Genomic DNA, 14,516 nt, shown 5'->3' with positions numbered 1-14,516 from the left:
CCGAAACGATTCGGCATCAACGATATCAGTGACTCTGTTTTTCCGAGGTACGAATTGTGACGAGAGTAAAGTCAGAATCGGAAATCGGATTGGTAATAACAGAGAGAAGCCTGTCTGGTCAGCGAAGGTGATGGTGATCTATACGACACGCTCAAAATTTGGATCAATATTAACTTGTGACGCAAAAGCAGCTGTTTGACCGCCGCGCTAAAGAACTTTCGAAAAGTCGGAAATGATATTTCCTTTACGTTCCTTCTTCGAATTTATTAGATATATCTCGCAGAAACGGGAGCGCGTTCTAATAAAAGAGAATGGCGCGTGACGGAGAGTAGCGGTGCCTGCTTTGGAAAACGGTGAACTTCCGCCGCGGGATTCGCCGTTTAAGAAGTATCCCAAACAATAATAATCCTCGTGGGCGGTGGTGCAGGGGAAGAAGAGAGAAGGGGGGGGGTAAACTCACCTCTCGTCGAGGATTCCGCTCGGAGAGGAGAGACTTCGGAGTTTTCTCCTAATAGCGCCGATTCACACTCGAGGATAACCCTTCGTTTTTTGTGAACTTTCGCGCGCGCGCGCGCAAAATTTATGCACGCGAATTTCCTCGACGCGGTATGCAAATCTCCGTCCGGTACACGTGTCGAGGCGCGCTCGTCAATGAAAGGGGGAGGGGGTGCTATTCACCTGCCGAAATTACCTCAACGCGTTGAGGTAATTAGAGCATTCCATATATATATATATAGGTATTCTATATATATAGGTATTCGCGCGGATCTCGCTCGACGTCATAATCGCGTTAGGGTGGATAAAGAAAATCACGCGCGCTCACGATTGATATTGCAGACTTGCCCCCGGCGCGGCGGCGGTGTCGGCTGTCACCGGCAGACGAACGACGTTCCTCAAATCGCCGATAATTTAATTGCGCGTCCGCTCGGCGATGTCTAACAATTGCCTTCCCTCGAACGATTCATCTTATCTGCTTCCGAAGATTGATTAGCTGCACTCTTCCGTGATTCCGTTCCGGCTGTCGCTCAATCCCTTAAACGGGATTTCTCCAATAAACGCAGCATATCCCTGTGCGCGCGCAAGAGAGAGAGAGAGAGAGAGACAGATAAAGCGGATTTCGTACGTGTTTGTGTAAATGTGCGTGTTTATGTGTAAGTGCCTAGACACACACACACACACATACACACACACACACACGTACACGTACACACATTTATAGAACGTTATCCCGCGCGCGAAGAAATTTGTCGAATTTCCTCGAGATAACTAAAAAACGATTTTTTTATCGCTCGGACGGTTAATCGCGTTGCAATCGGTTCTATATTCACGAGCAACGATCGGCGAACCACCCCGCCCCTCCTCTGCTTCCCCCCTGTCGTACACGAGCGTCTCATTCCTCTGCGAAATGCACGGAATACCTTTGGTGCGCCGGACTGTTAGACGCGGTCGTTCGTGAGATGCGCCACATTTAAATCGGAGACCCGACGAGCACGAGAGATTTGCATATTGTCGTCCGCGCTTAGCTGGTAGCGCATATCGGAGTCCCCGGATGGCGTATGCTGATGGGGACGTTAGAGGCCTTCGCAGTCGCTTAACGTCGGATCGCTGTTAGCTTCGGATGTCTCGATTTGGGAGATGAGCGCGGTGAATCGGCAATCAGCGCCGCATATATGTAACATGGCGCATTCTCTTCAATCCGTTAAAAAATTAAGAGGGGAAAGTCGATCTCGTCACAAAAATTACGTTGACTAATTTCAAATTGGGAAAATGAAGAACGAAATTAATTCGTCGCAATCCGTGCGACGTGTGTTTCACACGAGAAACAATTGACGCTTTTTTTTTCAATTTGCTATACGAAATTGAATTTAATCCGAAGGCCTATATTTATTTTAATTAAACTTGTAGGCAGTAATTTTTATCGAGTGCGGAGTATTTGTTTGATTCTCTCTCTGATTTTATCGCGATGTCTCGTTCAATCGGGCGATTTAAGCGCCGTAAGAAAGGGAAACGCATTACGAACGATCTTTCTTCTTTTGTTGTGAGTTTTCTTCACTTCTTGCCGCAACGTGTACTGTCATATTAACAAACTGCCTGCGATGAAATGGTTTTTGCTATTCGTGTGCGACTGCGCGGTGAGACGTGAGCCTTCGGCTTAAAGGGGGGAGGACTTCTTGCCCATTGTGGGCGACACTTAAGGACCGAGACGGCCCTTTCCGCAAACTCAATCCAATTTCTCCCCCATTCGTCACTCTCCCAGTTTCTTCCGTGGGACGAAAAACGTTTGAGCGGCGGAAGCGACCAGCGCGCGTGTCTATCTAGCGGGAAAAACGGTGCGACATGTAATATGAAATTAATGAATTTGAAACATTAAGTAATTATTAATTGAATTATATCGTCGGAGAAGGACGAGCGTTCTCTTCTCCGTCACAATCGGGGACGAGTAGCAAAGCTCGCGAGTATTATATTTCTTGCGTGCAACGCTGGACTCATCGCCTCTCTAACACACACACACACACACATACACGCGTGCGCACATTTATCTTACATAATTTATCACGGCGTATTGTCTGTATGAACGGCAATGGAAGTTCCTTTCCGACATAAGCGTCAACAAGCCAGATATTCGTATACGGACAGTGTCAAATAAACGCGGCGCATCTATCGGGCCGGATGCCATTCGGGCGACACAATAACGTGTGCCGACGCGCCTAAGATTTATTAATTATCCGCGGCAATCAATTATCGGGGATTGCCCTCTGCCGTCCGATCCGTTTTGTCGGACGTACTTCATGCCTAAATTCCGCCACATTATAGGTACGCTTTATCTATATCGCCCCGCGACGCCGTCCGTCGCGCAAGTTTTTCAATTAGCTGTCGAAGCTGTGTTTTAAACGACCGAACTTCTCCGAAACGCTCCGGGATATATTCGCGGAGACGTGCGGACACTTCCCCGTCCGCGGCGCTATTGCTCTTAGGGACACCTCATTTGTCTCGCCAAACATATCATTCATTGTGCGGGACAATGACGGAACATTTGCTCTATTGCTTCAGGATGGGCTATTCTGGGACTTCAGCGTCTTCTTATACATATATATATATAAAATATATAATATATACATATATAGATGAATATATGAAACCAAGACCGTCGAGCCGTGCACGACGGTGATCTGTCGCGTATCATATTCGCGTAAGTCATCCGTCAAGATTATTTAGCATATTTCGCCTCCCCCCTCTTCCCCCGGGCGCGAAAAGCGGTGCCTCGTATATTTCTTCCCTTTTCTTTCGAGCCGATTATTCCGGACACGAGAGAACAGCTTCGAGCGCGTGTACATATTTCTTAAGCGAAAAAATCGTAATGCATTCGAGAACGTCTTAGGTCCGATTGCACCAACATTATTTTGACTTTAAAGCGGCGTCTACAATGAGACTTAAGACTCAAGAATTAAGAAAATTGACCAATCACAATCGATTATTCTTTTCACGTGAGTTGAATGATCGACTATGATTGGTCAATTTTCTTGAATCTTAAGTCTTATTGTAGACGCTTAAGCGAGGCCTAAAACTCTTTTTGTCCCTCTGTCTTAAGGTTTTAAAGAGAGATAGACAGAGTTTTAAGTCTTACTGAAGTCAAAATAACCTTAGTGCAATAAGGCCTTAAGGTATACTATATAATAAATCGAGTATCTCGGAAACTGCGAAAACCAAATTGCATCGCTCGCGGAATCCTCGACATATGTGGCATAATGAAATATCGAGACGGGCCTTTTTATCTCGACATATGACAAAGCCGGAGTGAGTAGCGGTGATCCACTTCTCCCGATATTGTAGATACACGAAGAATAGTCAAACTTCTGCCTTTCCTTCAAAAGGCAGACTCTGGCTTTGTCTTTCGGTCAAAGTATTTGCTTTATTCTTACCCGCACGTTCGCGTATATTCTTTTTTGACGAATTTTTCTCAGCGAGAAGGGTTTTGTGGCCAAAATGAAAATGCTCTTGGCGACCTTTCATTCGATATCTTATTCTCAGCTTCCTCCTTATAGGTATATCTAACTGATGCTAAAACATTGATATAGCATTCAATAACTAAGGTACCGATTATAAACATCTCTAAATACACCTCACGCGAATGATTTCTAATAGCACTCATAACGTGAGAAACGGCGAGACATTAAAAAATAACATTGTTTTCGACAGACAAAGAGTACGAGAGGTGTTTGAGTGTTTGCTCGGAAAGTAGTTCAATTCTTATCAACGCTGCACTGTTACAAATAACGCCGCGTTGCTGATACGAAGTGCAATCGCAAAATGTAAAGAATCGCGCGGTGAAATGAAATCATATCGCCAGCAGAGCGAGGAGAGATTCGCGATACCTACTGAATCAGAAGAGATTAATTTCGAATTATCGTCCCGATTTATGCACATTGCGAGCACCGCTCGAACAGAATTTATATAGCGATTTAATTGATTAGCGCTCGGCGGACGCGCTCGCTTAAAATTTTCCGCGCCGACCAGAAGTTTCGCGCTCGCGCTCGAAGACGATGTAGGTATTAGGTATACACTCTTCGCCGGGGATACATCGATCGGGGTAGAAATGGGCGAGGACACGTAAAAGAACGTCTCTTGCCAAGCGAGCTCAACATTCACGGCTGCATAACTTTGCAGGAGGCGCGAAGTTTTTTTCTCTCGGCAAGTGCGCGTCGCACGCGTAGAGAATTTTCTAAGGGCGCGCACCGTGAAGAAGCAACCCTATATTTTCACGCGACTTGAATATTTTCTCCGGTGCTGCAAAATGCGCGTCTTAGGCGGCTTTCGTCACCGATCCGGTCAAAATGTATGAACCTGATGTATTCCGTATCGCTGGAAAACCAAGCGAAAAAAAAGAGCACTGCTCTTTCTTGGCCGAGGAAAGGAAAACATATTTCAGATCATCATTGTGGGACTTGAAAATTAAATATGTATGATGTAGCATATAATTTTATACGCGACACATCTGTCTACGCGAGAGGAGATTGCATTGCGCATTGCGCCAGCAATTTTATTACCAAACTTCGTAACGTAATAAAAAAAAAAAAAAACAAGAATTGACAGGGCACCGACAAAGAATGTCGTTGCGCGTAAACAATTCACGCGCAGAAGGGAGCGGCATTGCTTTTAAATTTCTTATGCGAGAACGGCCGAAGTTTTCGCGCGAGCTCGACGCTGTAAAATGCCCGGCTTTGCTTTTCGTACATAAGGTGTCAGAATTTTCTGGACCCTCTCTCTATCTATAGCGATTGTAAAATTTAGTGCATTTTCGGGAACTTCGGATATAAAGTCGGAAATTTTACAAGCGCGCGGGGCTCGGACTTTCGGACGAATTTCCTTGCGAAATTTTATTTCGCGCGAGTTATCGCTTGAATTATTATCGCGAAACTTCTTCGTCGGCCGATACGCGGTTCTCTCTCATGGACTTCCCGAGATATATAATTCGAGGGAGGAGTAGGAAATTTAAAAATGAATCGAGACCTGAAAATCACTCATCAAAAAGTTTTCGGAACATGAAAAGAACGATTTTGCTGGATATAGATTTGAAAGTAATTCTTGTTGGACTATCAAATTAACTTGGAAAGTTAAAAAAATGATAAGTATTTTTAATTTTCCAACAAAATTATTTCGATATTCTAGTAATCAGTTTGATTTTCTAACAAAAATTATTTTCAGATCTGTATCCAGCAAAATCGTTCTTTCCATGAATGGTTTTGACATATAATTTCAATGACTCGTTATTATTACATATTTAAGAAAATGAGAAACGATGAAACCAAAAGAGCACAATTTCAACACATTTTTAATATTTTAAAAATTTAATATTTTAACAAACTCACTTATATTATTATACATTTCTAATTTTTTATTGATTTTATTTTGGATAATTTTTTCAATCTGCATTTTATGTCTTAAAGATTTAGTATTAATTAATATTATACAAATTAATAGTAGGTACATAGTAAGTATACAATTAATTTTATTTCATTTATTTTAATTTATTTTGTCTCGCTCGCGTATCAGTTTGATTAAAAATTACGCAACGGTATTATCGGCGATATCAATCGCGCGTTATAATTCGTTCTCGGCGAGATTTTTTTCTGCCCTCCGACCTGAATTAACTCTAACGCGACCTCGCTTAGGGGCAGATATACGGAAGCTAAGCCGGAGAAATGTGGCCATAACTCTTACCCCTCGTCCATTTGAGATTTACGATCACACGGCAATTACGAGCGGAGTATATAAATACGCTCCCTCGCGATAATTCGATAATACGGCGCTCGGTCGTTTCTCCGTTTTCGCTTTCGCCGCTGCGCGGGAGGGTTCTTCTTAGGTAATAAACTGCGAATAAACGGCGGATACACCCGCGTAGGACTCTTAGTTTGCTATATCATCGCGCGAGAGCAGAATAACGGTTTCCGTTTCAGCGCGGAGCTTTGAGGATCTAATAACTTCGCGATATAACCAGTAAAAGGAATACATGCAGTGAAATCTTTGGCAAGAGAATACAGAACAAGATGTATCATAAAGAAGATTTTATCAGCAGACTTATCAGCGTAACGTAAAACAGCTGCACATACATTTATAATTTGATTTGAAGATTTTAGAATTGCAAGAGAAAAAAAAGACGTCACTGTCATATGTAAAGCAATATTTTATATTTATAGGAAATGATTTATGTTTTTAACACAATCTTTTTCACATGCACTATTTACAATATAACTCTCGCCAAAACATATTTGCCCACTTCAGAAACGTTTCTCTCGTTAAATTCTCAAGATTTTGTTGTTGCTCGGTGCCTTGAAAGTAATTCACGCAATCCACGTTTTCATCCAACGTGGAATGAATCTCTCTCAGTGAATCAAGGTTTCCAACTGCGAGGCGCCGAGACTATACATGTTTCCAACGGCGGCGCAATTAGGCCTGTTTGCCCTTGCGAAAGTGGCACGGTAAACTTGGCGACGATTTTTCAGGGATCACGCGAGGACTCCAATCAGGTCGAAGAGTCCCAGTGGGCACTGCGGTTGGTACTTGGAGCAGCTTCCATTGCGGCCGACTAGCTCGGCCTCGACAACATCTCGCGGCAGTCCCTCGTGCCTCGAAGTACTCGGGCTGAAAGTGGAATTCTCTAATATAATTAAATCGCAGCAATCTAGTGTCCTACGGTGCTTACATAAGGATTTATTTACGAGTTTCAACATCAAATGAACTCAGACAACACAAAGTCTAAAGATGATGCGTAAGACGTCTTTAAGACGTATTTAATTCAGATGTCTTTTCATGCAGCGTCTACAATGAGACTTAAAACTTAAAATTTAAGAAAATTGACCAATCACAATCGACCATTCATCTGACACGTGAAAAAAATAGTCGATTGTGATTGGTCAATTTTCTTAAATCTTATTAAGTTTCAAGTCTCATTGTAGACGTCGCTGAACTCGGCCCTAGACACTTCTGTGAGAACTATCAAAATGATCTAAAAGATGACTAAAAGACGTCTTATGCGTCGACTTTAGACTTTGTGTTGTCGGGGAACTTCTTTTTCGCGTAAAGGCTCGGTTATACAAAGATTTTTATATAACAGAAAGAAACGAACATTCATTAGATTCGCAATGTCGCATGCTCTGGCAACTATAAACGCTCGCGAAGGAATTTAGAGAATCTCGTCTGAAGATTCGTCCGAGGCGCTTCTATCTTGATTCCGCCGAAAATCACGACGCGATCTTCTGGCATCTCAGCGTTCAGGGAAATTGGCCGAGAGCCTTCATCGCGAACGCGCACGTCCGATAACACATCCGCGATAACGTCCGATAACATATATCTGCGAGAATAATTTTCATTTCGTAATCACACGGACCTTCGTACATATTCGTTCTCCCTTGGGCATTGGTCGCTTGGGGATGCTGCCGGTAAGCGGCAGCCGCGAGACGGCAAAAACAACTTAACCCAGCATCTTGCATGGTGATCGTCATTTCGGGGAAAACCGATTCCGCTGGCCCAATTTTTATACCGTCCATTGTTACAGCGATACGATCGGTTTATTGGAGTTTTATTTCGCCCTCGTTCTCTCTCTCTCTCTCCCTCTCTCTTTTTTCTGCCCCCTCCCTACCCGCCCCCCGCGCCTGTGCCGCGCCCTTCCGCCGATCTCCGTCTCTCGCGATCCCGCGTATCCTTGTCTCTCCTCTCTTTCGAGGGGGGAGGAGGGGAGGGGGGGGGAAGCGGTACGCGAGTCCCCGGTCTCTCGATGAGAGACGATAAATCTTGAATATCCTGCGTGCTGTGGAAAACGAACCGAATGAAAAATATTTCCCTTCACGGTGATGTTTCGCGTTGTTCTTTCCCCGGGGGCTCTCTTGCGGGAGCGAGTGAGGCTGCATCCCAGGCCGCGTATCCCTGGAATATCCGACGGGCGCTTTCCGACCTCCCCGTCCGCGCGTCGGGGGGGGGAGGAGCGCGTTTCGAGAAGTTTATTACCGGTTTTATTAAAATTTAAGGACGTCGTAACTTCGCGACTTCGTTATGTCGAATGAAGTTGTTCGGCATTTTCTGTCGGACGGAGAGGATAATGAAAGAGCGCGCGCGGTGTGTAGTGGCAAATCTCGTGCCAAATCTTCCCGCCGAACGCTGCAATGAAGAAAATTTTAATGTAACACGAACGACGGGAAGTATCTAGTATCGTTATTGAGGCGTTATTATAAATCCCCGCCCGACGCGTGGCGGACTGTCCCGATTTCCCTCGCCGTTGTCTATTACTCTTACATCTTATCTCCTAATTTCTAACGTTCCGGTTTCTTATGACACTCGCGATTGGCGTGGTTCGCCGGGAAAGGATCTTTCCCGTGGCCGCGGCGCGGCGGCGGTTTGCGGAAGAAGAAACGCGGAATTCTCCTCCGTAATTTCCGCGTTTCTTCTGGCAGTCAAAAAGAGACGAGGACGCATCCGGAACGGGTGTGTAATAATGCATCAACGTTATACCAAGCGGCGTGGGAGGCTGAGAACCAAGACGAAGCGAAACGAGCTCTCTCTTTGTGCTCTTTTCTTTTCCTCCTCCGCTATTCTTACGCGGATCGACGCGGGGAAGGTCGCGCATCGTCGTCATCATCGTCGGCGACGCGACGCGACGCGACGATGCAAGAGATACAGGACAGAATTGCGTATCTCTCTCGCGTCGAGATACAAAAATCTTACAGAGACGACCCGTGGTACCTTCCCCGTCGTTTGTGTGCAACCGTCGCGGCGCGGCGAATCTTCCGCCCCAGATTCGAGAAGGGTCGTTAGCGGAACTCGCTCTAAATAGCTAAGCTGCAGAGGATATATGACGTGTTTAAAAAATTGTCCAAGGGGGATCGAAAAGTCTCAACACCGTGGACTCGGCAACGTATACGTTCTACACGGGAAATACAGTTAAGCGTATATATTTTTCGGCGAGTTTCAGCTCATTTTACATGCGTTCATTCGCACAACGTGTATGTCGTACGTGCGGCCCGCATTTACATAATACAATGACAAAACCACGTAGGACACGAAAAGTACGAGAAGAGCTCTCTCTCTCTCTCTCTCTCTTTCTCTCTTTCTCTCTTTCTTTCGGCTCTCGCGCACGTTCTCAGATAGACACGCGCGATGCGCGCGGTTTCATCAACGCGCATTATCCAATTGCACGCCGCGCGTATTAGAGTAGAGACGTTTCTCGTTCATTCGCGACTCGCGCGGCGAACACGCACGGGCGACAATGTCGTTTTCGCCCCGCGGGTCCGCGTGTCCCTTATTCATATATACGTTCCTGGTCCGGAGTGCTTACTCGTCCGCGAGAAGGAGGTCGAAGCCGAGCGCGGATGCACGTCTCTGTAAGGCCGAGAGATTGCCGCGAGGAAGCCAAATTTGCTTTTCTACGGGCGCGCGTATCTACTCCAATTTGCAGCGCCTTGGAACGCCGCGTTTCCGGAAGGAGAGAAAAAAAGAGGCCCGCGCGAGCAGCGCTCCTATTCCTTTCTCTCAACTTTTTCTTTTTTTTTCTTCTTTACGAAGAAGAGAGGAAACTCGCGTCTGCCTCTTTGGCCCATTTTACAAGCTCGTCGACCGAACGATACCGTGTAACGGCAGGGACAGAGGGAAGGGGGATAAAAGAGATTCAACCGCGAATTTATAATTAATTAGATTTACCGATTTTATCTCTGAAAATGACATGTGTACAATCGTGGACACATCGGTTGCGACACATTCTTTTTTATAGATTTCAAAACGCACTAATATTTTGCAAATGCGGATCATGATTGGTGTTATACTGTCTCTAGACTAAAGATAGTAACATCTTGGTTCGCATTTGCAACATATTAGTTATCTATAAAGTATATATTATTTATATTAAATATATACATAATAGAAACCTATAAAAAGTGTCGCAACCGATGTGTCCACGACTGTACAAATCGTTTAATATATATGATTTCTATTCCGAACAAGACATTTTGTGACTCGTTACTGAAGAAATTATTCCCTCGCTGTATTATTATCAAAAGCTTAAAAAAATGTAGCTTATTATAATTATCTTAAAGAACTGCCGAGAATTTATGAAATTTTTAATTTTTTTAAGCGCAGAGGAGTTCGAAGCTTCTCTGGGAATCTTTTCTCGTAACACAAGAAATAACTTCACTGCGACGTCAACGTGATTTATACGTTATAACCTCTTTAAAGAGAAATAATTTGAAATCAAACGCAATTATATACATATAATATAAAGAAGGATAATTTAATTGTCCTTCTTTAATTACGTACGCGATGACGTCATAAAGTTTCGGCATTATCGTTAATGTCGACGGCAGAACACTTACGTGAAGATCACGTGCATGATGTCGCCGATCAAACCGTTGTGTTGAAGCGGAAACTCCGAAGTCTCGCAGACTGCTCTCAGCAGACACTCCCTTCCGGGATAGCCGGAACTACGGAGCAGAGGAAGAAAAATCAAGGAGAGGCTCACGGCGCGGCGTGGCGAGAAATCCGCGAAGGGGGAGAAAGAGGGGGGCGCGAGAAAAGAAGAGATCCGCACGAGCTCGTCGTTGCGGCAACAAATTGTTTACTTTGCGCTCTACGATTCTCTAAAATACTCTAAATACCCGGATTGAAGGCTCGCGCGTATATACGTAATTCGTAGGTACCTGTGTACATCCGCGTCGGGCAATGTAACGCAATTCCCCGAACGCCCTGAATGCTCGTAAAGCCGGGAGCCGGCGGAGTGCATTCGCCTCGAATCCCTCCGCTGATTTCCCTTCTGTTCGCCGCCGACAGCGTCTCGGCGGAACTTCTCCCGCCCGTGTCGCGTCGCGTCGCGTCGCATATCCGCGCCGATCAACGATCCGATTTCGGGGCTTGCGACAATCGACGGCGGCGATCGATTTTACTTGCGTCGTGCATGCCAATCGCGTCGTTTACGACACACTGGATTTAACGACGGTCGGCTTTATCCAGTTTATCCGAGGGGTATCCGTTAGTGCGTATATTCGACATCTTAAACATCGGGAGAGGAAGTCAAACGCGATCGGAGAGCGAAATGAGGAAATAGAAACGACAAAGTTTCGCGATAATCAAAAATTTGTGAAGGGAATGTATTATCATTCGTAGCTCGACTCGCGTTAAACTTTCCTTAAACTTTATTACTATTTAATGGACAGTTGAATTGAATACTTTTACTTATTGTTAGAGAAAACACAAATATCATACGAGAGGTTATCATAGATCGTTTCAAGAATATAAATACCGCAAGGCAATATGAGAGAATTATATTATATCAGGGAGTTCGAAGGTCCACATGTTCGTAAAATGCAATTATTTGTTTGCGAACTTGCCTCTCGAATTTACTTTCCAGAACTCGATAGATTGTGGCCCTCTCGATATTCCGCTTCCTTCTTTTTACTCCTATCCAGGGCTCGACGTACGTTATGTTCGGCGGTAAACTGTAGTTAGCCTCGAAGAAGTACGATAGCGAGATCGAACTCAGAGGATCCTCGAGCGGCACCGCAAACGCGACGAAGATCTGCAAGAAACGTTAATCGTATAATCGCCGCGCAATTTCACTTCTGCATCGGGCTCTGTTCTCGAGATTGGGAAAGTTTTAAGAGAACAAAGATCTTACTTATTTTCTCAAAACTAAGACAATCTTTCAGATTCTGACAAATAGTAAAAGATGTTTAAAAAAATTGTACATTTTTTTTAAGAAGATAAATAAAATATGTCAAATATATTAAGGTACACGGAGAGAATTTTTTTAAAATTTACTCTGAAAATTATGCTAATCATGGAACAACATATTATTTCGACAAATTTTGTGTGATTTACTCTGTTTTTTTTTTACTGTGTACTACAATAATTTTTGTTGTAGTACATAATAAAAAATAAAGAAAGTCAGATAAAATTCATCGAAAAATACTATGTTGTTCCACGATTAATATAATTTTCAGGGTAAATTAAAAAAAATTCCCTCCGTGTAACAGTAGTCGCGCACGTGTCGTTATATCGTAAGTAGTATAATTTATTGCTAAATTCGTAAAAATGTTACTAACAATATTTTTGCACATACTCACACCCATATTACTGTTTTCTGGAAATGTGAGACTTCTAATAGGCCGATGCAAAATTTCTGCAATATCCGAGTTTGCCATTTTTGATAGCGCAAGGTGCAATGTCAATGCCAAGTTAAATATAAAAAGTCTACAATTTAATAAATTTGTTTTGGATTAGACGTGGTGAAAACTCGTTACTGAGGTAGCAACTATTTATAGCATATATTATAGCATGTAGCATATAAAAACAATACAATTGCACAGATTTGTTCTCTTTTTCTTCTCCATATTTCATCTCGCGATAATCATATTTTCCCCTTGTCCGAAGGTTAGTAAATTAGATTAGTTAATTAGTTAATTAGATTAGTATTAGCTCAATTTCTTATTTTATTTACGCGCGGTAATAGATTTGAAAAAAAGAGATATTGAATTGTCAGGCTTACAAAATCTTTTCCGGTTGGCAACACATGGCAGAGCTGGGATTCGCGCAGAAACCGTTTCAATCTGCAGACTTCAGAACTCTGCGCCGATTTTCAGTCACCGAAAGATCGCTTTCCGACGTCATGACATGCAGAACTGGTCTGCAGGCGTGTCACTCTGTACAGTTATGTCACTCTGACGAATCTGTTAATCTGGCGTGCACACGGAAACCTTTTTGTATTAATTAGTTTGCCATCTCCTCGAACGGGATATTGATTGATCCGTCGAAAATTTTGCGATTATAACGATCCTTGAAATTATCACAATAAAAATAAAGAAAGCTTGTTTTCTCATGCTAATAATTCTCTCTCTCGTATAAATTTATTCAAAGCCGAATTATTAATCGAACCGCCGAGTTATTAATAAAACTTCTTTCAAGAATTCTGTTTTTATTTTCTGATATTTGAAAATATATAATAATATTATATTTAGATGAAAAATATTAAGAAAGCAATAATATGTTAAAAATAACGCAATAACGATAATATCGTGTTGGAAAATGCAGTATTTTTAATTTAAGATATAATGTAGTAGTGAAATAGAATCAATTTGGTTATTTGAATTTTCTTGATAAGTAATAATTGGAAATTTCAAACTGGAGACTAAATCTTCAACATGTAATTAATAACATATAATTCTCCACTTTCAAATTACATTTCGGTTTGTTTGAAATGCTGATTGAGGCTTTTAATATCCTCTTGCGCGCTGCAGAGATTGCGCTGCATTTTACTTTATATATTATATAGGTAGATAGAAGATTAGAGATGAAATAAATTACAAAATTGCAAAACGACGGTATTTTAATACCGTATCAACATTCTTTTTTCATAATGGTTATATCCTTCTTTAGTATTGTGTATATTTAGTTTTCTCTTGTGTAATGAGAATTTCAAAGGTAAAACGGTTATTGAAATACGATCTAAGAGATTTCCAATAAACATATCAACACATATTTACAAAAATAGATTTTAGATATATTACATTCTTTTAAGAACAAATAACTTAAAATTATTTTTGCAAAATTGTTTCTGCCTAGAAAGTTCTGCAAGTCCATAAAACTTATCGAGGAACTCACATAACTGCATTTAATAGATTGTATAGATTTAGGTATTGAAATCTCTTGATTGCACTCAAGTGCATCTATAATTCATATATATATATATAATTCCGCAAGTTCTCAAATTGCTCTGATCTAAAATATCTAAATGGATTTAAATGGATCCTAAATTCTGTAATTAAATTTATACGAAAGAATTACGTTCCTGTGATTTATCGTGATACGCAGTAGTGTAGCGACAGATTATCAGTGTTATCGTCTCCGCTGTAAATATTGGCCTAGCGTTTCTCGGCGCGTCTCTCGACGTGAAGAAACGACACCGCGAGCTCTGGCACCGAGCGTTTAATTAAATTTGCATAGGTATACTCTTCGGGCTTCGGGATTCGCTCACGGGGGGG

At 42.6% G+C, this 14,516-nt stretch overlaps 1 protein-coding gene across 1 annotated transcript; it reads right to left on the bottom strand.

Annotated features, from left to right (window-relative positions):
- Positions 1-6,664: 6,664 nt before the first annotated feature.
- Positions 6,665-12,666, bottom strand: LOC105453108. Its single transcript, XM_011694813.1, has 4 exons — positions 12,603-12,666; positions 11,868-12,055; positions 10,857-10,964; positions 6,665-7,140 (listed from the first exon to the last, which is right to left on the bottom strand). The coding sequence occupies exons 1-4, from the start codon at positions 12,606-12,608 to the stop codon at positions 7,005-7,007; spliced, it is 438 nt and encodes a 145-aa protein (XP_011693115.1). The 5' UTR covers positions 12,609-12,666; the 3' UTR covers positions 6,665-7,004.
- Between the last annotated feature and the right edge of the window lie 1,850 nt (positions 12,667-14,516).

The sequence above is a fragment of the Wasmannia auropunctata genome, unplaced genomic scaffold, assembly GCF_000956235.1.
Source record: "Wasmannia auropunctata unplaced genomic scaffold, wasmannia.A_1.0 LD336004.1, whole genome shotgun sequence".
In the NCBI taxonomy this organism is placed as follows: Eukaryota; Metazoa; Arthropoda; class Insecta; order Hymenoptera; family Formicidae; genus Wasmannia; species Wasmannia auropunctata.
Note: the sequence above shows the minus strand (reverse complement) of the source record. Positions and strands in the feature narration are given on the sequence as shown.